Source organism: Sycon ciliatum, chromosome 5, assembly GCF_964019385.1.
Source record: "Sycon ciliatum chromosome 5, ocSycCili1.1, whole genome shotgun sequence".
Lineage (NCBI taxonomy): Eukaryota > Metazoa > Porifera > Calcarea > Leucosolenida > Sycettidae > Sycon > Sycon ciliatum.
The window spans coordinates 24,273,962-24,299,229 of NC_088647.1; the positions used below are offsets into that span (position 1 = coordinate 24,273,962).

At 49.4% G+C, this 25,268-nt stretch overlaps 2 protein-coding genes across 2 annotated transcripts in view; one reads left to right on the plus strand and one right to left on the minus strand.

The window, feature by feature from the left end:
- The window catches only part of LOC135816914 (uncharacterized), an 86,755-nt gene that overhangs the window by 29,850 nt on the left and 31,637 nt on the right, over positions 1 to 25,268 (minus strand). The window lies entirely within an intron of this gene.
- LOC135818114 (uncharacterized) lies at positions 21,417 to 23,778 on the plus strand. The gene has a single exon (XM_065331440.1). The coding sequence runs from the start codon at positions 21,564 to 21,566 to the stop codon at positions 23,400 to 23,402; it is 1,839 nt and encodes a 612-aa protein (XP_065187512.1). The 5' UTR covers positions 21,417 to 21,563; the 3' UTR covers positions 23,403 to 23,778.

Here is a 25,268-nt window from a genome sequence, read left to right on the forward strand (position 1 = left end):
AGAACATGAAGACACAAGGCTGCACTGCATTGAGCTTTCCCCAGTGCATCATTGACGTCACTTGACAGCACTCCTGTCCATTAGCTGACATCTTTCCAAGTGAAGGTGACAGCCGGACAGAAGTGGCCACAGCAGCAGCAGCATGGAAAACAGAAGTTGCACAGGGCGTAGCACTAGTTGTGCTATGTGTACACATGCTCTCTCTTCTGCGACATGTCTTTTGGAATTTTTCCCGTTAGCTCATCGGAGAGGAAGCAGAAATCGTCTTGTACCTGGTAGAGTTAGTTGTGAGTGATGTCTTCTGAATATGTGTTTTGTATGTCCTGTGGCGGTACAGGCAGACGTTTGAAGTTAGTGTCTTGTTTGCACTCAGTCTGTGTAGCATGTTTAGAGGAGAGCATTCACCATGATGGCTGCATCAAGTGTCCAAAATGCAGTAGCAAGACACCCATACCATCAGTAGCCTCTCCTTTGACCCACTTGCCGGATAGCTATCCAAAGCAGCACGGAGATGAGACGGGAGCATCAGCTACCAATGTACAGGTGATGTGTGATGATTGTGCTGATGATGAACATGCTACAGCTAGGTGTGAAGACTGTGGAGTAAATCTTTGCAGTGCGCATGCTGTTGCTCACCCACTCTTTCGAGCCACACGCAATCATAAACTGACATCACTCTCTGCTGAGCAACAGGAGACTCCCACCGAGCGGGGTTCTATTCAGCACTATTGTGCTGTTCATCCCAGACAGGTGTTGAGCAGATACTGTGTTCAGTGTAATCAACTGGCGTGTCAGAAATGCATGGACGCTGGAGCTCACAGTGACACTGACACTCACCACCAGGTGTTGTCCATTGAAGCAGCAGCACAGAAAATGCGTGAAACTGTGGAGGGCAACATCAGCAGTTGTATATCTGATAGTGAGGGTGTGATCTCTTCAGCTCTTGGAAAAGTGCAGGCTGAGATTAGTACTGTAAATGATGATGCAGAGTTTGCCTCAAAGGAGATCACAGAGCAATTCAATTTGCTAAAGAAGGTAATGGAAGCCAGGGAGAAGACACTCCTGGATGAGGTGGATCGACAGAAGAACGGCAAACTTGTGCAGCTTGAAGCTCAGGTGTGTCGGTTACAGGATAGTCTTGTCCATGGTAGTACTGTTTTGACAATATTCAAGTCCTGCTCTGACCAGACAGATTTCCTCAAGATTGCACATTGGCTGAACAGTGCTATTGATCAAAGAAAGAATGTGACCGAGAAGGATGTGGAGCCGTGTGTCCACAGTCACATCAGCTACGTCGGTATCAATGCAAAGAATGCTACCAAGGAGATTGAAGAAATCGGCAAGGTGGTCGACTTCACCCAGTTCTCGGATGCATTGACCATTTCTGCACAAGATACACGTGTGAATGCGGATATGAGTATTGTGTTGAAGGGTGCCACACTGTCAGTACCGTTGGAAGAGTGTGCTGATCGCCTTCGATTCAAGATTTCCGTCCATGATGGCAGTCATGAAGAATTGCCTGTAGCAGAACTGCAGCAGGTCTCATCAGATTGTCTGCGGTCAAAGTGTGAGCAGCAGCTGACTGAAGAGACTGGTCAGTTGACGGTGTCGGTTCAGTACGGAGAGCGACACGTGCAGGGCAGCCCCATGCAAGTTAACGTATACCCCTATGTACAGCCGGTGTTTGATCAGAGCCGCTGTTATAGAGATATCACCATCAGCAATGCAGGCCGCACTATAAGAAAAGCAGGGCGCAATACGGATAGATCAGTGTGCACATCATCTATCCCTACTACCCATAGTATCAGCAGCATCAGGCTAAGAATAGACAAAACTCACAACGGCTACATATATATCTGCGCTTGTTCCGCCACTGTACCACGACTAGATATTGTACACGGTGTTAAGACGGAGGTATTTGGCTGGAATGGCTGTGACGGTTACAAGCAGTGCAATGGTGGTCAACTTGGACAGCGGTGGGTAGCCGGTGATATCATCTCTCTGCAGCTCGACCATGACAATCAAACGTTAACCGGTCATCACCAGCGCACTGACAGCAGGGAGGTACTTCACGGCATCACCGGGACATGCTGCTGGTATGTATGCGTGTACTGGGAAGATGATCAAGTCACGATACTGTAGATTATAGCTATTAACGCTTTCAAGAACCTACACTGTATGCATCAGTCATGCGAGCACTTAGAACAATCTGAAAATCCTATCGGTGGTAGCCCGATTGTATAGTAATCACCGTTCACATATATTCGTAGCTTTCCTCCTTCTGTCGCCGAATTTCAGCAATTTTCCATGAAACCCAAAAATTCCTAGGTTCATTTCACTTTATACTTCCTGCGTGAGCGGAGGAAACACGACTGCCAAAATGTAGCAGATGCCCTAGCTAGTATGTAAACATGATCGAACTGTTGGGGTTGCTAGCTCACACAATGGCTGTGTCTTATGGACTGTGCTGGCTTGTATATTGCTGCCCCATATGCTGTCAGAACCGGCAGAATCTTTTTTTAAATAATTTTGTGGCATTTGAATGTTGTTTCAAGCATTGACATCCGTTTGGACTGCATACTGAATGGATAGCTTTACTGCATCAGCTCTGCTGCCATGCTCTAACTACCAGTTTCAAGCTAGGCTTTTCGAGTCATCCTCAGCTGCATGTCCTTCTTCCTCTAGTTTCTGCCGATCCTGCGTACCCGTGCGCGGGGTTCTCTCGCATCGTATTGCGTGGTACGATAATGTTGTACTTTCCTATGCCACGTACCCATTTTTGGCTTTCTTCTTCCTTTTTTATGTATTCTCCCTTCGACAAGAAGTGCTTCTCTTCCCTTGGTTGTTAGAAGACGGTTGTCGTTCTTCTCTCTGAACTTCAGTATATTCATGTAATTCTGGTGCCCCTGGCTTGCTGTGTCATGTGGTGTTGTACGTGAGGAATCTGCATGCTTTCCGAAGTTGCCCACACAGGCTTGCACTAATGTTACGTGAATGCACATATGCATCTTGACCAGCCGCCGGGCATTAATTTTTTGCCTTCTCTTTTTATACTTCGAGATCTCATTGAAGACTAGTCATTAAAGGGGAAGTTAGGCCTAAATCAAATTTTCACCAGTTGTAGTCTTCGGGGTGCTGAGTCGAATGGTCTTGGTCCGAGGAATCTGAGACACTCCCTTCCTCCTTTAGTCCCAATCGAACTCGCGCGCTTCCACCGAAACTGGGTGATTGCGCCCTACTAGATGGGGATTTGTATGCAAAATGTCACTAAAAGCCCGGATGACCGCGATTGGCCCATATGTTGTAGTCTTTTGGACGCTGAGTCGACTGGTTTTGGTCCGAAAAGGCTGCGATGCAGCGTTCCTCCTTTATTCCCAATCGAACATGGTTGAACAAGTGGTCACGTGCTCCTGCGTACACCAGTCACCTGGTCACCGTGCCTGCAGGGTACAACTTACTAGCCTGTTTGACCTTTTTTGGGTGCAGTCCTGTCACTCGAGTTGAACTTGAGTTGAACCTTGTTGTGAAAGTTGTCGCCTGCTGGCGTGGTGACCAGGTGATTTGGGCACCCAGGAGCACGTGACCGCTTGTTCAACCATGTTCGTTTGGGAATAAAGGAGGAACGCTGCATCGCAGCCTTTTCGGACCAAAACCAGTCGACTCAGCGTCCAAAAGACCACAATATATGGGCCAATCGCGGTCATCCGTGCTTTTATAAGAACGAAATGGCACTTTTAATGAGCGTTAGCATGCTAACGCGAGTTAGCAGCCAGCCCAGCGAGCTGGCCCAACCTGCACGCATTAGCGAGTCACGTGGGCACGCGCCCTTCAAAATCCTGTACAATGTCTCTTTCATGTCATTGCTGTTTGGACTTTCGAGCGTGCAACTTGCGGAACAGGTGTTCCCGAAACAATTTCCTTCAGACTTCAATGACGCCTGTTGGTGCCTGAAACAATGTCGTCGTCTACAGTGGAACGTCGACTGTGGATTTTTAGCTTGCGCCATCATCAGGTTTCCTGAAATGAAGTACCTCCACGCGATCTCAGCGACCCTTGTTTGTGCCTTGAAACAATGTCGTCGTCACCAACCGGCGTCCAGCCTCTCCGGATCGCCTCGCTCTACCTGGCTCCGCCGCCCGCCTACTGCGAACGCAGCGACGGCCGCCACGCAGCACCACCACTGCAACAGCAGGCGCGAGCCTGACGATCGTAATTCGTATCCAGAGAGGCGAGTTCGTGGACTTTGATTTTCTGTTGGAAGTAACAACGGTAGTTGTCCACTGCCGTCACCAACGCCACCCAGCTTCTCCTCGCTCTACTAAATAGTTACTTGGATCCATATCACCGCTCGCCGCCAGCAGGCCGGACCCTACTGGGAGCCCGGTGCAGTGACGACCGCCATATGCGCATGCAGCACCAACAGCAGGTGAACCTGACTGTCCTATACGGGCCCTTCTCGATCGTGTCCAGAGAGGCGAGTTCGTGGACTTCGATTTCCTGCTGCCCGATACAGTTGCAGTCAGTCCAGCTCCGGCGACGTTCCAACTCCGTAACCCCTCATATGTTGCTCTTTTGGCGCACTAGCATTTATTTGAATCCGAACCCAGAACTGCGCTTCGTAGGCTGCATGACGGTAGCACTTGAGTTGAGACCTGGACAGTGTTCATGAATGGTCTGTGTTCCACTGTTCCTCACCGCGTTTCACGAGTGCCTGTGGACGTATATGGCCACGATCGTCGCGGCCAATCGCCAGTTTTTGCCACCTAGAAACTGGACGTTATCAATACTCAATCTGCGGACAACTGTTTCGTCCTTTGTGGACTCATCAGCGCAGCACAGAGAGAATTAAGCCGAACCTGTAGCAATGGAAAATAAAATAAAATAAATCTCCAAAGCCAGGTTATCAATATCAACTTGTGGCAACTGCGCCTCGCGGTGTACTGGAACAGCACGACCCGCCTGCCAGCAGTGCAGCTCAGTGCACTCGCCAGCATTTCCGTGCGCATTTCGTCCTACTCACCAGTACAGATCCGCATCACGTACCGGAACCGTATGCCGCTACTACGAGTACGGCGCTTGCACGTGCCAGCTCAGGCAGTGCTACCTCCAGTGCCGACAGGAGCACCCCAGGGCAAAGTGTAAGGCCTCATCAGTAACTGTGTAAGCACTCAGTTTCTCACTTCTCAAAATTACTGGACTCACATCCTGATCCTATGCTCCGGAGGTATGTTGCACATGGTCGTAATTGTGGGGTTGTGGTAGGTTTCATCGGCAACCACTCAACTAACTGGGATCCATTGAATTTAACACGGTCACATGCTAACCCAGATTATATTTCTGCGCAACGATCCGTTTCTTGCAGCAGGCTTGAAACAGCTGGCCGATCCGTTTCTTGCAGCAGGCTTGAAACAGCTGGCCCGTGTTCTTCACCCCCTTTCTCGCCTCTGTGCTGTTCCGGCGTAGATGCGGTTCCTAGACGAACGGGAAGTTACACACGACACACCCTTTGTAAAGCCTGGAGGGTCGAAGTGTCAACGATTACATTCCAGCAGACCGTATCTCTCCACAATGTCAAGACGACAATGCTGCAAACATGATTAGACAATTGCTCGCCCCGCTGTATCTTGCTAAGCTCAATGTTAAAAGAGCATTCTGCCGAATTCCCGTCTGCCCGGAGGAGTGGCCCTTGTTGAACCGCTGGCAGGATCAATACTGTTATGAGAGCGTCCTGCCCTTCAGACTGTACTACGCTCCAGGCCAGCTATATGGAACTCTGTCGCATCCGCCAGTGAATGGATTGTGTGCTGGCAGTTCGCACTCCCACGCCTGTTGCATTACGGGGAATACCTCAATTAATGTTACTTCCTCAATGCATGCTCTGTACTTGTGTTACCTCGCCAGCAACTCGCTATTCTGCTCCGAGCGTTTACATACCTCGGTGTTTCTCTGGCCCCAGCAAAAGTGGAGGGTCCAGCTCAAGTCCTGACGTTATTGGCATCTTCCCATTACGGGAAATACCTCGACTAACGTTTCTGTCTCCATGCATGCTCTGGACTTGTGTTAGCTCGCCAGCAACTCGCTACTCGGCGCCGTGCGTTTACATACCTCGGTGTTTCTCTGGCGTCAGCAAAAGTGCTTCCTCGATGTATGCTCTGGACCTGTGCTAGCTCGCCAGCAACTCGCTACTCGGCACTGTGCGTTTACATACCTCGGTGTTTCTCTGGCGTCAGCAAAAGTGGAGGGTCCAGCCCACGTCCTGACGTTTATCGGCGTCATCCTGGACACCCGCGCGCTCACATCAGTCTGCCGATGGACGAACTTGCCAAGCTTCACGACCTCCTACGGGCCACTCTCAACACAGCTTCAATTACCCAATGTCAACTCGAGTATCTTCTGGGAAAGCTCTCGTTTGCTACAAGAGTGATAGTCCCAGGACGCACATTGCAGATTGTGGTCACTTGCCAACTGGTACCGGCAGCCGTATTACCTGATCAAGCTCTCCGAAGAGTGCCTCAAATACCTTCGCTGATGGCCTGAGCTCCTGGAATAGTAGAACGGCCGGTCCTTCTTCCTACACCCTAAGTGGACGCCGTCCCCCAAATTGCTGCTATTCACTGATGCAAGTGGTGCACTTGGCTGGTGCGCAAACAATTGCAACCGGGGATAGGGCAATGGACAGTCCAGGCGCGTGCACCGTATGAGTTTTTTGGTGTCTGGAAACCACCTTTTTTCGGGCAATCTTGCCAAAGGAAAAGCGTGCCTACTGGATTGGTTATCGTGGTTATACGCGTCGATCGACGGGCAGTTTACAGTACAGTGACTATGTTCTTATTTCGAAGTGAGAGAGAGTTGCTTTGCATGCAGTTCAAAATACATTATTCTCTCTTTCTTCAGTGGAGAGTAGCGACAGAGAGATCGATCTCTAGCTCTGGTTCGCTCCTGGATTGGCGATGACGTTCAAGAAATCCGTTCTGTCTCGAAATTTGAGTCAAGCACGCGCGATGCAAGTCAGTTCAAGGATATGATTGACGATAATCTCCTTCCAAACTGTTGACCCAAATCAAGATCTCCACAGCCTTTCGTTTCTCGCTCATGTGCGCAGCAGAGATGTTCGTCAAAAACGTTGTCGACTAGAAGACGTAAATATGTGCGTCCATGATCCACTTGCGCTGCTTCAGAACGAAGCGCTGCTCCGGCCGCGACTCAAGGGCGCGGGGCTTCGCTTTTCTTCCGCGAGCTTCCATCGAAGCAAGGCCCATAACTCTTTATTGAAATCATGTGGAACATTGCCAATACATGCTGAAAACTTCGTCATAAGAACAGAAAGAAAGATCCGTCGAATGTAAGCAGTGTTTTGATGAAACAAACATGCCTGGTGTGGACTAGTGAAGTACCATAGACAGTCATAGTGTTATACTTATAGACTGTACGAGTAGCCTGGGCGGCTAGGCCTATCAAACTTTTAGTAGTTTTACGTGTTCAATATGACAAACATGTATACGAGTACATTGACTTTTGCACCCTCTTTGCAAATGCTTTTTGAAGTGCTGGTATGTAAAAGGTAACCCGTTTTATCCTATTAGTATTACCGGTGTCATGTACCAACATTTCCATGCAACATCGTCCCCTCCCTCCATTCCTCATTACTCTTATTTCTGTCCTTTCTACCCCTGTACCTGGTTCCCTTTCAGACGCATTCATGATCCTGGTGAAAGCAGTCGGACGAGCCCCGCATCTCATCAGCACCAGTGTTCATTGGTGCCCTGCACCCCTAATCTTGAGTCCCCCCTCCCTCCTCCCTAGCCCTCGCCGTTATCTTCGACGGGATGTCCGGGGGATGCGCATGTGCACAAATACATAATATTATACAGTGGGTCTCCAGAAAAAAATTTACCAACTCTAGAAACCCCCCTTTCAAGACTCGGTGCACGCCACTGCAGTCAATCAAGCAGACCAGCCAATCGCAAAGAGTGGTTTGCAATTGTGGCAGCACCTGGGAAAGCTAGCGGCACCAGCAGCAGATGCCAATCGATCGGCTTTGCAGCAACTGCGAAAATCTTGCTCATCAGTTGTGGCTATGGCCTGGCGTTATACACCGGCCACTCGTTTCGAATCAGCTGCCGGACTCGATATTCAGAGAGGCGGGAAGGTGGAAAGCCATGTCTGCCCGAGTAACATTCAGAGGCCACCAGCAGCCAAAGCATGGGTGGCTGTGGCAATGGCCTCAGCCCATGATATCGAGTTCCTGTTAGTCAATCGTTACCGAGCTTGCACTGCTTACAAATATCACAGGTAGCTGCACTTTGTGATCCGCTCTGGGAGTGCCGATTTATGGAATATATGCTCTCAACTGGTTATGCATCTCTATATATCTAGCATTTGGCGGCTCTATTCAGAGTCATTGGCGGCTCCATGCGGAGGCATTGGCGGCTCCATGCGGAGTCATTCGGCGGCTCCATGCGGAGTAATTGGCAGCTCCATGCGGAGTAATTCGGCGGCTCCATGCGGAGTCATTCGCTGGCTCCATGCGGAGTCAATTGCCGGCTCCATGCGGAGTCATTCGCCGGCTCCATGCGGTGTCATTCGCCGGCTCCATGCGGAGTCATTCACCGGCTCCATGCGGAGTCATTCGCCGGCTCCATGCGGAGTCATTTGCCGGCTCCATGCGGAGTCATTCGCCTGCTCCATGCGGAGTCATTTGCCGGCTCCATGCGGAGTCATTTGCCTGCTCCATGCGGAGTCATTTGCCGGCTCCATGCGGAGTCATTCGCCTGCTCCAAGCGGAGTCATTTGCTGGCTCAGCTGCGAGCCATTATACCAGTTGCTCGAATCGGCACTCCCAGCTTAATGCAAAACTCGGTTGCTCTGTTGTGAGGTGGGGGGGGTGCTAAATGAGCGTTAGCATGCTAACGCGAGTTAGCAGCCAGCCCAGCGAGCTGGCCCAACCTGCACGCATGCGCGAGTCACGTGGGCACGCACCCTTCAAAATCCTGTACAATGTCTCTTTCATGTCATTGCTGTTTGGACTTTCGAGCGTGCAACTTGCGGAACAGGTGTTCCCGAAACAATTTCCTTCCCACCCTCCCACCCACTAGCTCAACTCATGTTTTTGGCGCACACATGACGGTATCTGTATAGTCCATGAGAATATATGCTCTCAACTGGTTATGCATCTCTATATATCTAGCATTTGGCGGCTCTATTCAGAGTCATTGGCGGCTCCATGCGGAGGCATTGGCGGCTCCATGCGGAGGCATTGGCGGCTCCATGCGGAGTCATTCGGCGGCTCCATGCGGAGTAATTGGCAGCTCCATGCGGAGTAATTCGGCGGCTCCATGCGGAGTCATTCGCTGGCTCCATGCGGAGTCAATTGCCGGCTCCATGCGGAGTCATTCGCCGGCTCCATGCGGAGTCATTCGCCGGCTCCATGCGGAGTCATTTGCCGGCTCCATGCGGAGTCATTCGCCTGCTCCATGCGGAGTCATTTGCCGGCTCCATGCGGAGTCATTTGCCGGCTCCATGCGGAGTCATTCGCCTGCTCCAAGCGGAGTCATTTGCTGGCTCAGCTGCGAGCCATTATACCAGTTGCTCGAATCGGCACTCCCAGCTTAATGCAAAACTCGGTTGCTCTGTTGTGAGGTGGGGGGGATGCTAAGTGACATTTTGCATACAAATCCCCATCTAGTAGGGCGCAGTCACCCAGTTTCGGTGGAAGTGCGCGAGTTCGATTGGGATTCAAGTAGGAAGGGAGCGTCTCAGCTTTCTCGGACCAAGACCATTCGACTCGGCACCCCAAGACTACAACTGGTGAAATTTCGATTTCAGCCTTAACCCTTATCCGTCCGACCAGTCAAAAATCTACGACTATCCGTCGATCAGTAAATCCATCATATCTCAGTCATTTCTTGACCAAATTCCATGATCGAAGGATCTATCGCCATTAGAAAACACCAGGCTATCGTCTTAAACAATCGCCGAAGAGCTACGACACTCCCTTGCAACGATATCGTCCGCCGAAAGTAAAATCACGGCAATTGCGATTTTTATGCGCTCGGGAACATTTCAAAGTCAGTTTTTCTTTTTTGCATGACAGTTACGTCACCAAGCGCATGCTCATGACGTAAAAACCAAATAAATGTTCTGTACACAAAAATTCAAAGTCCAGCGATGGAGGAGAGTGAAATGGCGAGACAATTTGGATTCTGCTCGCAGATCTGGCGCTGGGGCAAGTTTGGCAAGTGGCGGCGCTCGACTTGTGGCTTTATAGATGTCGAATGTGCGCTCTGTGCATTCATCGCGGACGGACCTTTCCAAGAAGCGCAAGATCATGGAATTCGGCCAATGGAGACTAAAGTTTCGATAATTTGAAGGTAAAATATGTCGTGAAATTGCAATTTGGGCCTGCGCAGCGATTTTGTCGGACGGATAAGGGTTAACTTCCCCTTTATAAGCCCAAAATCAAATTTTCATCAGTTGTAGTCTTCGGGGTGCTGAGTCGAATGGTCTTGGTCCGAGGAAGCTGAGACCCTCCCTTCCTCCGTTATTCCCAATCGAACTCGCACACTTCCACTGAAACTGGGTGACGGCGCCCAACTAGATGAGGATTTGTATGCAAAATGTCACTAAAAGCGCCATTTCGTTCTAATAAAAGCCCGAATGACCGCGATTGGCCCATATGTTGCAGTCTTTTGGACGCTGAGTCGACCGAATTTGGTCCGAAAAGGCTGCGATGCAGCGTTCCGCCCTTATTCTCAATCGAACATAGTTGAACAAGCGGTCAGGTGCTCCTGCGTACGTCAGTCACCTGGTCACCGCGTCAGCAGGCGACAACTTTCACACCAAGGTTCAACTCAAAGGTTCAAAGGTTCAACTCGAGTGACACAAACTCGCCCAAAATTTGCCCGACATTAGGCCCAGACAGATTCTGCTCCGCTCGCCTCGATATTTTGCCGCAAAATGTTGCTACGAAATCTTCGATATGTTGCCGAGCCTGGTACAAGAAACTCGATATTTTGCTTCAATTTGCTCCGGAAAAACGTGTATTTTATCTACTTCCCGTACAATCCCGTACAGCTTTTCATAAAAATCGCAGGGCCGGTTTCTCAACAGGGGTTTCCACGCATGTGTCTCTGAGTTCTTCCAAAATCATGTCGATCCACGGGGAATCCCAGTGATATTTCGGTGACATGATCTCGTCCTCGCCAATGTATCCTGCTGAACGGGTAAAAACCAAGGAAATCCAATTACATTGTACAGTGTCAGGCATCGATTTTACCACAACATCTCGATATTTTGCTCCGATTTTGCCGGCAATTTCCGCTATTTAAATTCTTCGATATTTTACCGAAAGAATTGCCGGCAGGATCTGTCTGGGCCTACCCGACATGCTGTAAGTTGTCCCATAATGGGACCTGTTTTAGTACTTCTGTCGTCGGGAGGGTTATGATCAGACGATAGCCCTTCCGATAACTCTCTCATATCACAGGTACTTCCCACGTACACCACACTCAGAGGACTGATTATTGTCTTTACTCCAAAGAGAGTCTCAGGAAGGAGGCCAAGAACAACAACAAGAATGCGTACAAATGCAGGCATGCGCAACCTGCGCAGTCCGCGCACGGTCCACACAATGACCACGCGGACCCAGCACACACGTGCCAAAAGGGGCATATACCTTCCAAAATGGGCAGGGACAACACTTCGAGCAAAGGTCCCTGGAGTTCTGATGGTGAAAGTCAAATTTTTCTTCAGACTTTTCCCGTTTGCATCTTTCCTTCAAATCAATTAATGTTTTAGTACTGTTTTTAGAAGTACAGAGAACTGTACTGTACTGAGAACATGAAGACACAAGGCTGCACTGCATTGAGCTTTCCCCAGTGCATAATTAACGTCACTTGACAGCACTCCTGTCCATTAGCTGACATCTTTCCAAGTGAAGGTGACAGCCGGACAGAAGTGTCCACAGCAGCAGCAGCATAGAAAACAGAAGTTGCACGGGGCGTAGCACTAGTTGTGCTATGTGTACACATGCCCTATCTTCTGCAACAAGTCTTTCGGAATTTTTCCCGTTAGCTCATGGAAGAGGAAGCAAAAATCGTCTTGTACCTGGTAGACTTAGTTGTGAGTGATGTCTTCTGAACGTGTGTGTTGTGTGTCCTGTGGCAGTACAGGCAGACGTTTGAAGTTAGTGTCTTGTTTGCACTCAGTCTGTGTAGCATGTTTAGAGGAGAGCATTCACCATGATGGCTGCATCAAGTGTCCAAAATGCAGTAGCAAGACACCCATACCATCAGTAGCCTCTCCTCTGACCCACTTGCCTGATAGCTATCCAAAGCAGCACGGAAATGAGACGGGAGCATCAGCTACCAATGTACAGGTGATGTGTGATGATTGTGCTGATGATGAACATGCTACAGCTAGGTGTGACGACTGTGGAGTAAATCTTTGCAGTGCGCATGCTGTTGGGCATCCACTCTTTCGAGCCACACGCAATCATAAACTGACATCACTCTCTACTGAGCAACAGGAGACTCCCAGCGAGCGGGGTTCTATTCAGCACTATTGTGCTGTTCATCCCAGGCAGGTGTTGAGCAGATACTGTGTTCAGTGTAATCAACTGGCATGTCAGAAATGCATGGACACTGGAGCTCACAGTGACACTGACACTTTACACCAAGTGTTGTCCATTGAAGCAGCAGCACAGAAAATGCGTGAAACTGTGGATGGAAACATCAGCAGTTGTATATCTGATAGTGAGGGTGTGATCTCTTCAGCTCTTGGAAAAGTGCAGGCTGAGATTAGTATTGTAAATGATGATGCAGAGTTTGCCTCAAAGGAGATCACAGAGCAATTCAATTTGCTAAAGAAGGTATTGGAAGCCAGGGAGAAGACACTCCTGGATGAGGTGGATCGACAGAAGAACGGCAAACTTGTGCCGCTTGAAGCTCAGGTGTGTCGCTTACAGGATAGTCTTGTCCATGGTAGTACTGTTTTGACAATATTCAAGTCCTGCTCTGACCAGACAGATTTCCTCAAGATTGCACATTGGCTGAACAGTGCTATTGATCAAAGAAAGAATGTGACCGAGAAGGATGCGGAGCCGTGTGTCCACAGTCACATCAGCTACGTCGGTATCAATGCAAAGAATGCAACCAAGGAGATTGAAGAAATCGGCAAGGTGGTCGACTTCACCCAGTTCTCGGATGCATTGACCGTTTCTGCACAAGATACATGTGTGAATGCGGATATGAGTATTGTGTTGAAGGGTGCCACACTGCCAGTACCATTGGAAGAGTGTGCTGATCGCCTTCGATTCAAGATTTCCGTCCATGATGGCAGTCATGCAGAATTGCCTGTAACAGAACTGCAGCAGGTCTCATCAGATTGTCTAGAGTCCAAGTGCGAGCAGCTGAAAGAGACTGGTCAGTTGACGGTGTCGGTTCAGTACGGAGAGCGACACGTGCAGGGCAGTCCCATGCAAGTTAGAGTAACCCACTCAGTGTTTGATCAGAGCCGCTGTCATGAAGATATCACCATCAGCAATGCAGGCCGCACCGTAAGAAGAGTACAGTCAAATGGGTGTAGATCAGTGTGCACATCATCTATCCCTACTAACCATGGTACCAGCAGCATCAGGCTAAGAATAGACAAAACTTACAACGGCTACATGTATATCTGCGCTTGTTCCGCCACTGTACCACGACTAGATGGTGTACACAATGTTAAGACGGAGGTATTTGGCTGGCATGGTTATGGGACGGGAAACACCCAGTGCAATGGTGATCGCCTTGGACAGCAGTGGGTAGCAGGTGATATCATCTCTCTGGAGCTCGACCATGACAATCAAACGCTAACCGGTCATCACGAGCGCACTGACGACAGGGAGGTACTTCACGGCATCACCGATACATGCTGCTGGTATGTAAGCATGTACTGGGAAGATGATCAAGTCACGATACTCTAGATCATGGCTGTTAACGCTTCCAAGAACCTACACTGTATGCATCAGTCATACGAGCGCTAAGAACAATCTGGTAATTCGTTTGGTGGTAGCCCGATGGTATAGTAATCACCGTTCACATATATTTGTAGCTTTCCTCCTTCTGTCGCCGAATTTCAGCAATTTTCCATGAAACCCAAAATTCCTAGGTTCATTTCACTTTGTACTTCCTGCGTGAGCACTAATTTTACGTGAATGCACATATGCATTTTGACCAGCCGCCGGGCACTAATTCTTTGCCTTCTCTTTTTATACTTTGATATCTCATTGAAGAAAGAAAAAAGACCAAAGAGCTAAAAGTTACGCTACAATGTCCACTAACACCACCAGCTACTAAACAATGAGCTCATGCGATAACATTGCACGACACTGACCGACGATACTGACGTTCTTATAAATTAATCCTTGGCTAACCATCCGAGTCCATCTCATTGAAGACTAGTCATTAAAGGGGAAGTTAAGCCTAAAATCAAATTTTCACCAGTTGTAGTCTTCGGGGTGCTGACTCGAGTGCTCTCGGTCCGAGGAAGCTGAGATGCTCCCTTCCTCCTTTATTCCCAATCAAACTCGCGCACTTCCACCGAGTGACTGCGCCCTACTAGATGAGGATTTGTATGGAAAAAGTCACTAAAAGCGCCATTTTGTTCTTATAAAAGCCCGGATGACCGCGATTGGCCCATATGTTGTAGTCTTTTGGATGCTGAGTCGACTGGTTTTGGTCCGAAAAGGCTGCGACGCAGCGTTCCGCCCTTATTCCTAATCGAACATAGTTGAACAAGCGGCCAGGTGTTCCTGCGTACACCAGTTACCTGGTCACGGAGCCAGCAGGCAACAACTTTCACACCAAGGTTCAACTCAAAGGTTCAAAGGTTCAACTCGAGTGACAGAAACTCGCCCAAAGTTTGCCCGACATGCTGTAAGTTGTTCCATTATGGGACCTGTTTTAGTACTTCGGTCGTCGGGGGGTTTATGACCAGACGATAGTGTAATGTTCTCCCGACGTCCTTAGGTCGTGTCGAGAGCACACCAAAACACCAACTCAACACGGTCTCGTTGTGAGGCAAAGAATCCTTTTCATTATCAGTGCAAGAACACAAAATAGTAGTGAAAGAAACATAATCCCGCAAGACAGTCGCGGGTACTCCATATCGGGATCTAGTAGAGTACTTGAGGGTACGCTACGGTGCATGACACATCTAGATATGGGATGAATCATCAAAGGGATACCGTAACGGATAGTCTAGATCTATAAAGAGAAGAGTACAAATAAGAGAACAGGCATGCACAATGGGTACACACACACATACAAGATAACACTACATCTCCCCTTCTTCAAAAAGGAGAAAGAGCATAGCAGAGAAAGTAGGAAAGAGAAAGACAAGACGGGAAGACCAAATAATGCAAAACATTTATGTATAATCCTATCCCTCCCTTCCGCAAAAGAAGAAGAACACACACACATACACGCATACACATGTGCACACATACATATGAGAAAAGCGTAGAGAAGAGTAGAGCAACAGAGCAAGAGATGAAAGAGGTAATGATGATGCGAGTTCAGTGGTAGATCAGAGCAAGAGTTCAGTCAGAGAAACCATAACGATCAGGAGGCATCACTGTACGACCACTACGAGTAATGGTTGTGCCTGCTGATGTTGTACTGGATGTAGGAATGGCTGAGTGTGTAGAAGAGGTTGTAGACGATGTGGTACTTGTTGTCGTAGGTTGTGGTGGACGCGGTGTGTTGTATCTGGTGCTGAAGCTGCTTTCGGAACCTGCGCAACCGGAGGTGCCGACGGCAAAGCAACAATGTGTCGACGGTTGCGACGATATTCACCCGAGGGTGTAGACACAACGTATGAGCGAATGGCGGGTTGACGGAGTACTGTACCAGTCTCATGGCGATCCGTGAGATAGACTGGTTGCTCAGCTTGTAGAGGCGGTAGAGAACGAGTACGGTGCCGATCGTTGTAGTTGCTGGTTTGCCGGGCCTTGAGAGCTGCATCGGCGGCGGCAAAGTCAGATGTCGAAATCAACTGAGGTTGCAGTTGCGAGCTGGAAACGGGGACACGTGAACAGAGTTGTCTACCCATTAAGAGCTGTGCAGGACTGTAACCGGATTCCAGAGGAGTATTGCGATACGTGAGCAACGCACTGTACCAATCTGGAGAGGCAGTGAATAGATGCTTGACGGTTTTAACGGATCTTTCGGCGAGACCGTTAGCCTGCGGATATAGCGGAGAACTGGTTACGTGCTGGAATGAGAACTCCTCGGCAAATCGACGGAACTCCTCAGACGCAAACTGTGGACCGTTGTCCGACATCAATGTCTCGGGAATACCGTGACGGGCAAAGATACTTTGCAGGTGCGTAATTACAGCCTTGGATGATGTTGACGTCAGCTGGACGACTTCGATGTAGCGAGAGTAGTAGTCTACCAGTATGAGAAAGTCAAGCGAACCAAAGTGGAACAGGTCAGCAGCTAGACGTTGCCATGGTAGATAAGGGAGTGTTGTTGGGATGAGCGGTTCAGCTGGTTGAGTGTGCATGCGGGCGCACGTCGAGCAATTTGAAACATGCAGCTGAATATCCGAATTGATGGAGGGCCACCAGACAGAGTTGCGGGCAAGACGGCGACACTTGGCATGCCCTGGTGTCCAGTGTGGAGCCGTGACAGAATGTCGTCGCGATGAGATGCGGGAATGATCAACCTGTCGTTGTAGAGAAGCAGACCGTCATCGGTAAGTGTGATGTGTGCCCGGTGTTCTACGTATGGTCGAACATCAGATGGAGCGTCGGACGAGTGTGGCCAGCCATCAGCGCACTAGCGAGCAAGCGACTCACACACTTGATCAGACTCTTGCCACTCGGCGATGTCATCGAGGCGTTTAGTAGTTGCAGGCAGACAATCTACGGCGTAGTCGACGAGCGCTGCTGTCTCAGCTGCGAGGAGATCAACATCTTGGCTGTCGACTTATTCTGATGAAACAGGTGCTCTGGAGAGAGCGTCAGCAATGGCGAGATCCTTGCCTGGCACGTGAACAATGCGGAAATTGAAACGAAGGAGCCTCAGACGGAAACGGACAATTCTAGGCGGTAGGTCGTCTAGAGCACGGCTGCCTAGAAGCGGGATGAGCGGTTTGTGGTCGGTCTGGATTGTAAACGGCTTGCCAAGTATGAAATGTTCAAAACGATCGCATGCCCAAGTAGAAGCAAGAGCCTCTTTCTCGATTTGAGAATAGCGGGTCTCAGCTGGTGTCAGAGAACGGGACTGATATGCAACTGGACGAATGGAGCAGTCAGACTGCACCTGGGGGAGGACTGCTCCCAGGCCGAATGATGAGGCGTCTGCAGACATGATCGTATCCAGGGTAGTCGAGTACATCGCCAGTACTGGATGCGAGCTGAGGGCTGACTTGATCGCGTCGAATGCTGCTTGGTGTGCCTCGGTCCAGGACCATTCCTGGCCTTTGATCAGGAGAGCACGCAGTGGCTGAGACATCGTTGCCAAATCAGGTACGAACTTTCCCAGCTGATTCGCCATGCCGAGGAAACGACGTACTGCTGGGACATCCGTGCAGGGTTTCAGCCCCTGAACACCGCGCACTTTCTGGGGATCAGGGTGGATGCCGTTGTCGTCAAGGATGTGTCCCAGGAACTTGACTGAACGTTGGTGGAAAGCACACTTGTCTGGGTTGAGTGTGATTCCAGCTGATGAGAGACGCTGTAGGACTGCATGCAGATTATTCTCCTCCTCGTGTTCGTCGTCATCGAAGGTTAGAACGTCGTCGATCATGCAGATTGTGCCTGGCAGGTCGCTCAGCAGGTCAGACATCTGCTTCTGGAAGTACTCAGGTGGAGAGGAGATGCCAAACGGGAGTCGTCGAAAGCAGAAACGACCGATGGGCGTAATGAATGTTGTTAGCAGTTGAGATTCCAGCGACAAGGGGATCTGGTGAAAGCCCTTGTTCGCGTCCAGCTTCGAGAAGACCTTGGCTGTGCCGAGGCGAGCAAGCAGGTGATCGGTTGTTGGCATGATGTGACGTTCCCGTCGGATAGCCTGGTTGAGTCGGGTAAAGTCGCCACAGATGCGAACGTTACCGTTGGGTTTAGGAGCCACTACCATACCGGCACACCAACCGGTTGGCTCAGTCACCTTGCGAATGACACCACTCTGTTCGAGGGCCTGCAGTTCTTTGATAACTTTGGCTTCCATCGGTAGAGAGATATGGCGTGGTGTAGGCAGAGAGTAAGGCTGTGCATTATCGACCAGCCGAATCGTGTGCTCGCTGCCAAACGAACCAACTCCCGCAAAGAGCTCAGGGTACTGCGTTTTGACAGAGGACTGCTCAGAAGTACCGGTAGTTGTGCTGAGCAAATCTGCTGGTGGACTGAAGATATTTAGGGCTTCGATGGCTGGCCGGCCGAGCAGAGGTGTTTTCAGGTGCGGTACAACGTACACTGTCGTGTCTACTGCAAAGTCGGAAAATGCAGCACGGCAGATACTGAGTGTGACGCGGCCTGAAACAGCTAGAGTCGCGTTGTCTGGACCTTTCAGCGTACGGTCGGATTCCTGGAGGTTGAGCTGATGGTGAGCAGATATGTCGTCATATAAGCTGGCTGGGATGGCGGTTACGTCTGCACCAGTGTCGACCTTCATTGTAACAGGTACTGACTGCAGCAGCATGGGCATAGACCATCCAGTATCAGCGGACAATGCACCTAGGTAGGCTGGAGGATAGTGCCACTGGTCAGCAGACTGTAATGGACCAGAGCTAGCAGCAGAGGACTGCAGACTATGCATGTGACTGGTGTTGGAGGCAGACTGAGAGCTAGTACTAGTGTGCTCCTGCATACAAACAACAGCAAAGTGTCCAATCTTGCTGCAAAATGAACACTTGGCCTGACGAGCTGGGCATTGAGTGCGTGCATGGCGTTCCTTACCACACCAGTGACAGGTACTAGATTGATCAACGCCAGAGCTGTGCCTGGGTGCAGACTGACTTGAGCCAGGATGACCACTGTAACTGTGTGTACTGCGGGGGGGGGGGGGCTGTGAAGCATGACCAGTTGAATCGCAGTTGTACTGGGCCGGATGTTTCACACCTTGGTGAGATTGTGGTCGCATGCTAAGTGCATTCAGCTCCAGTGCACAGGTACACGACTCACATGCAGAGTGACGCTGCTGTTCAAAAGCGTGGACTTGGTGAAGAGTTGCACCAGCTGACGAACTGTGACGGACAGTGGACTGTTGTGTTCGAACAGTCTCTTTCTGGCGAGCTTGTGACAAAGCTTTGTCCAGTGTAAGAGATGGGTCCAGTTGCAGTTTCTGGGACAGGGCAGTGTCTGCAACTCCTGCAACAAGGCAATCACGGATCATCTCGTCGTGGAGCTGCTTGAAGTTGCAACGTTCTGCCAAACGAAACAAATCAGTTATGTAGCCATCAATCGACTCTCCGGGCTATTGGGACCTCTGGTGGAATTTCGCACGCTCGTACACCAGATTGCGTTTCCTGCCATAATGGTCTGCAAATTTCTGGAATACAATGTCGTAGTTGTCCGCATCCTGGTCTGATAAATGGAAACTCAGTAGGAGGTCGTCAGCCTCGTCGCCCATCGAATACAACAAAGAGTTTACTTGCACAGACTGTGCCTGCATATGAAGACCCGAGGCGAGCCTGTATCTCGTAAATCGCTTGCTACACTTCTCCCACACATCAGCGGACTTGAAGTCGAATGGGGCTGGAGGAGCTACCTGGGTAAGGTGGATCATCGACGGAACCTGGGGTGCCACGGGGCCCAGAGATGATGCCGTGGGGAGGGATAGCAAAGCCGCGGAGGAAACGACAGAGGGTGCAGCTTGACCAACACTCGAGACAGTGACTGCTCCTGACGAGCTAGCATTACTAGTAGTCGTAGTATTACTTGGACCTGAGGAAACCGTGATGGAGGTAGTTGTGGGAGTGGAAACAGGGTTGTTTGAAACGCCTGTCGCCATCCTGTCAAAGAGGAAATCCCAGCGCTGCTGTAGTGTAATGAGTAGCATCATGACAGAACTCTAACCCTAGGCATATCATTGTCTGTCTCCAGGTTTCTCCTTCCTACTCCCTACACTCACTCGCATTGATCTAACGTGTGTACTTGTATAAGAATCGCAGCCTGCCTGCTGTACCATTGACTCATGCATTCATGTACCGCTGGACTTGCTGGCTGCGCATCACTAACCCTTCCCCTTCTATGGCACAGTCCCCGCACTGAATGCAGTACTCGGGTGCGCGTGCGTATTCATGTCTGAGTGCACTGCCCTCGGGCTCCATCTATACATGGCAGCCCGTACTGGGCACGCTGCTTCCGGTCGCTGTTGTGTGCACGCAGCGCCGTAGTCTATTCCGCTCTCTGTCTTCTTTACACAGTGATTCCCGATTGGAATCAGCCTCTTCGTTTCTGCTCTCCTTGTAGTTAGTTGTGCTTTTCCGTGTCCGATAATGTTCCCCCTTTTGCAATAAACAGCCAGGCGAAACTACTCTAAGTAGCTACCGCTACATGGCGCCGTGAACAGGATCAGTCCACCATGTAATGCTCTCCCGACGTCCTTAGTACGTGTCGAGAGCACACCAAAATACCAACTCAACACGGTCTCCTTGTGAGGCAAAGAACCCTTTTCATTATCAGTGCAAGAACACAAAATAGTAGTGAAAGAAACATAATCCCGCAAGACAGTCGCGGGTACTCCATATCGGGATCTAGTAGAGTACTTGAGGGTACGCTACGGTCCATGATACATCTAGATATGGGATGAATCATCAAAGGGATACCGTAACGGATAGTCTAGATCTATAAAGAGAAGAGTACAAATAAGAGAACAGGCATGCACAATGGGTACACACACACATACAAGATAACACTACAGATAGCTCTTCCGATTGCTCTCTCATATCACAGGTACTTCCCACGTACACCACACTCAGAGGACTGATTATTGTCTTTACTCCAAAGAGAGTCTCAGCAAGAAGGCCAAGAACAACAACAAGAATGCGTACAAATGCAGGCATGCGCAACCTGCGCAGTCCGCGCACGGTCCACACAATGACCGCACGAATCCAGCACACACGTGCCAAAAGGGGCAGGTACAACACTTCGATCGAAGGTCCCTGGAGTCCTGATGGTGAGAGTCAAATATTTCTTCAGACTTTTCCCGTTTGCATCTTTCCTTCAAATCACTGAATGTTTTAGTACCGTTTTTAGAAGTACAGAGAACTGTACTGTACTGAGAACATGAAGACACAAGGCTGCACTGCATTGAGCTTTCCCCAGTGCATAATTAACGTCACTTGACAGCACTCCTGTCCATTAGCTGACATCTTTCCAAGTGAAGGTGACAGCCAGACAGAAGTGACCACAGCAGCAGCAGCATAGAAAACAGAAGTTGCACGGGGCGTAGCACTAGTTGTGCTATGTGTACACATGCCCTATCTTCTGCAACAAGTCTTTTGGAATTTTTACCGTTAGCTCATGGAAGAGGACGCAGAAATCTTCTTGTACCTGGTAGAGTTAGTTGTGAGTTATGTCATCTGAACGAGTGTGTTGTGTGTCCTGTGGCGGTGCAGGCAGACGTTTGAAGTCAGTGTCTTGCTTGCACTCAGTCTGTGTAGCATGTTTAGAGGAGAGCATTCACCATGATGGCTACATCAAGTGCCCAAAATGCTTTAGCAAGACACCCATACCAACTGTAGCCTTTCCTTTGACCCACTTGCCGGATAGCTATCCAAAGCAGTATGGAGATGAGACGGGAGCATCAGCCACCAATGTACAGGTGATGTGTGATGATTGTGCTGATGATGAACATGCTACAGCTAGGTGTGAAGACTGTGGAGTAAATCTTTGCAGTGCGCATGCTGTCAGCCATCCACTCTTTCGAGCCACACGCAATCATAAACTGACATCACTCTCTGCTGAGCAACAGGAGACTCCCAGCGAGCGGGGTTCTATTCAGCACTATTGTGCTGTTCATCCCAGACAGGTGTTGAGCAGATACTGCGTTCAGTGTAATCAACTGGCGTGCCAGAAATGCATGGACGCTGGAGCTCACAGTGACACTGACACTCACCACCAAGTGTTGCCCATTGAAGCAGCAGCACAGAAAATGCATGAAACTGTGGAGGGCAACATCAGCAGTTGTATATCTGATAGTGAGGGTGTGATCTCTTCAGCTCTTGGAAAAGTGCAAGCTGAGATTAGTACTGTAAATGATGATGCAGAGTTTGCCTCAAAGGAGATCACAGAGCAATTCAATTTGCTGAAGGAGGTATTGGAAGCCAGGGAGAAGACACTCCTAGATGAGGTGGATCGACAGAAGAACGGCAAACTCGTGCAGCTTGAAGCTCAGGTGTGTCGGTTACAGGATAGTCTTGTCCATGGTAGTACTGTTTCGACAATATTCAAGTCCTGCTCTGACCAGACAGATTTCCTCAAGATTGCACATTGGCTGAACAGTGCTATTGATCAAAGAAAGAATGTGGCCGAGAAGGATGCGGAGCCGTGTGTCCACAGTCACATCAGCTATCACGGTATCAATGCAAAGAATGCTACCAAGGAGATTGAAGAAATCGGCAAGGTGGTCGACTTCACCCAGTTCTCGGATGCATTGACCGTTTCTGCACAAGATACACGTGTGAATGCGGATATGAGTATTGTGTTGAAGGGTGCCACGCTGTCAGTACCATTTGAAGAGTGTGCTGATCGCCTTCGATTCAAGATTTCCGTCCATGATGGCAGTCATGAAGAAGTGCCTGTAGCAGAACTGCAGCAGGTCTCATCAGATTGTCTGCAGTCCAAGTGCGAGCAGCTGAAAGAGACTGGTCAGTTGACGGTGTCGGTTCAGTACGGACAGCGACACGTGCAGGGCAGTCCCATGGAAGTTAACGTATACCCCTATGTACAGCCGGTGTTTGATCAGAGCCGCTGTTGTGGAGATATCACCATCAGCAATGCAGGCTGCACCGTAAGAAAAGGGCAACATGGGTGTACATCAGTGTGCACATTATCTATCCCTACTAACCATGGTACCAGCAGCATCAGGCTAAGAATAGACAAAACTCACAACGGCTACATGTATATCTGCGCTTGTTCCGCCACTGTACCACGACTAGATAATGTACACCGTGTTAAGACGGAGGTATTTGGCTGGAATGGCTGTGACGGTTACAAAGAGTGCAATGGTGGTCAACTTGGACAGCGGTGGGTAGCAGGTGATATCATCTCTCTGGAGCTCGACCATGACAATCAAACACTAACCGGTTATCACGAGCGCACTGACAGCAGGGAGGTACTTCACGGCATCACCGGTACATGCTGCTGGTATGTATGCGTGTGCTGGGAAGATGATCAAGTCACGATACTGTAGATCATAGCTGTTAACGCTTTCAAGAACCAACACTGTATGCATCAGTCATACGAGCACTTAGAACAATCTGGAAATTCGTTCAGTGGTAGCCCGATTGTATAGTAATCACCGTTCACATATATTCTTAGCTTTCCTCCTTCTGTCGCCGAATTTCAGCAGTTTTCCACGAAACCCCAAAATTCCTAGGTTCATTTCACTTTATACTTCCTGCGTGAGCGGAGGAAACACGACTGCCAAAATGTAGCAGATTCCCTAGCTAGTGTGTAAACATGATCGAACTGTTGGGGTTGCTAGCTCACACCATGGCTGTGTCGTGTGGACTGTGCTGGGTTGTGTATTGCTGTCCCATATGCTGTCGGAACCGGCAGAATGTTTTTTTAAATAAATTTGTGGCGTTTGAATGTTGTTTCAAGCATTGACATCCGTTTGGACTATATACCGAACGGATAGCTTTACTGCATCAGCTCTACTGCCATGTTCTCACGACCAGTTTCAAGCTAGGCTTTTCGAGTCATCCTCAGCTGCATGTCCTTCTTCCTCTAGTTTCTGCCGATCCCGCGTATCCGTGCGCGGGGTTCTCTCGCACCGTATTGCGTGGTACGACAATGTCGTACTTTCTTATGCCACATACCCATTTTGGGCTTTCTTCTTCCCTTTCATGTATTCTCCCTTCGACAAGAAGTGCTTTTCTTCCCTTGGTTGTTAGAAGACGGTTGTCGTTCTTCTCTCCGAACTTCAGTATATTCATGTAATTCTGGTGCCCCTGGCTTGCTGTGTCGTGTGGTGTTGCACGTGAGGAATCTGCATGCTTTCCGAAGTTTCCCACACAGGCTCGCACTAATGTTACGTGAATGCACATATGCATCTTGACCAGTCGCCGGGCCTCAATTCTTTTCCTTTTTTTATACTTAAAGATCTCATTGAAGACTAGTCATTAATAATGTCACAGGAATGTAGTTGGTGTGTGTTAGCGTCCACCGATCACAATGCCATGTTTGCATTTGTCACGCACCGCTACTTGAGAGCTTTGCGGCACTGCACTCGCACTGCCAGCTCAGAGCTTTGCGCACGCCTAGCCTGACGTCACATGTATCTACCATGGAAACGTCAACCAAAATGGCATTGATCCTGCATGTGTTGCGAACGCTTGCTTTCTCTTTTTTTTCATTGGTGTTGGCTTCACTGCAAAATCAAAATAACTATTGGCGACGTTTAGCTTGTGCCAGTGGATGCACTATACTTGTGCTGTAATCCAGGCTAGCACACACTCTTCTTCACACTCCTTACAATAGATCTGCTACACACGTAGAAGCAGAAAGTGATTTCAACCGTGCTGCAACAAACAGTATACAATTCTTTGTTGCCATCTTCAATAGGTCCGTCAGAAAGTAGTAATAGGTTTTTCATTTGACCCAACGAGACTACACAGCGCTTGCAGACGACAGCACGAACAGTCCACCAGCCATACTCCACGAAAGCAAGTAGTGTTACTCCTGACAAGTCCTGTTTCGTTCCATATAAAGATGCCGGGAACTCATCAAAGGAGCACGGCTGTTCCGAGTGCGACATTTATCAATATGGCGGCGTACCGTAGCAACCCGCATCGCAACAGCTCGCGTACGCACAGCGTGCCGACGCGTGCAGTCTTTCTGCACATTTTTCAAATTTATCGAAGAAAGTTTTTGTTTTTGAGGCGATGGATTCGTGCCTTGGAGGGGTCGTATGAGGCCATGCTGGAGGAGAATAAGTCTACCAAGACCTGGAAGCCTCCCTTCGGCGAAGTACTGAAGTTAGTATGTCCTGGAGTCAATACAGGAATTGTTTTCAAGACGATGCAGTGGAATAAATTCTAGTAATGTAGCCGGT

Bases quoted from the DNA above. Each gene is read 5' to 3' on its own strand.
- LOC135818114 (XM_065331440.1), top strand. From the start codon at position 21,564: ATGTCATCTGAACGAGTGTGTTGTGTGTCCTGTGGCGGTGCAGGCAGA.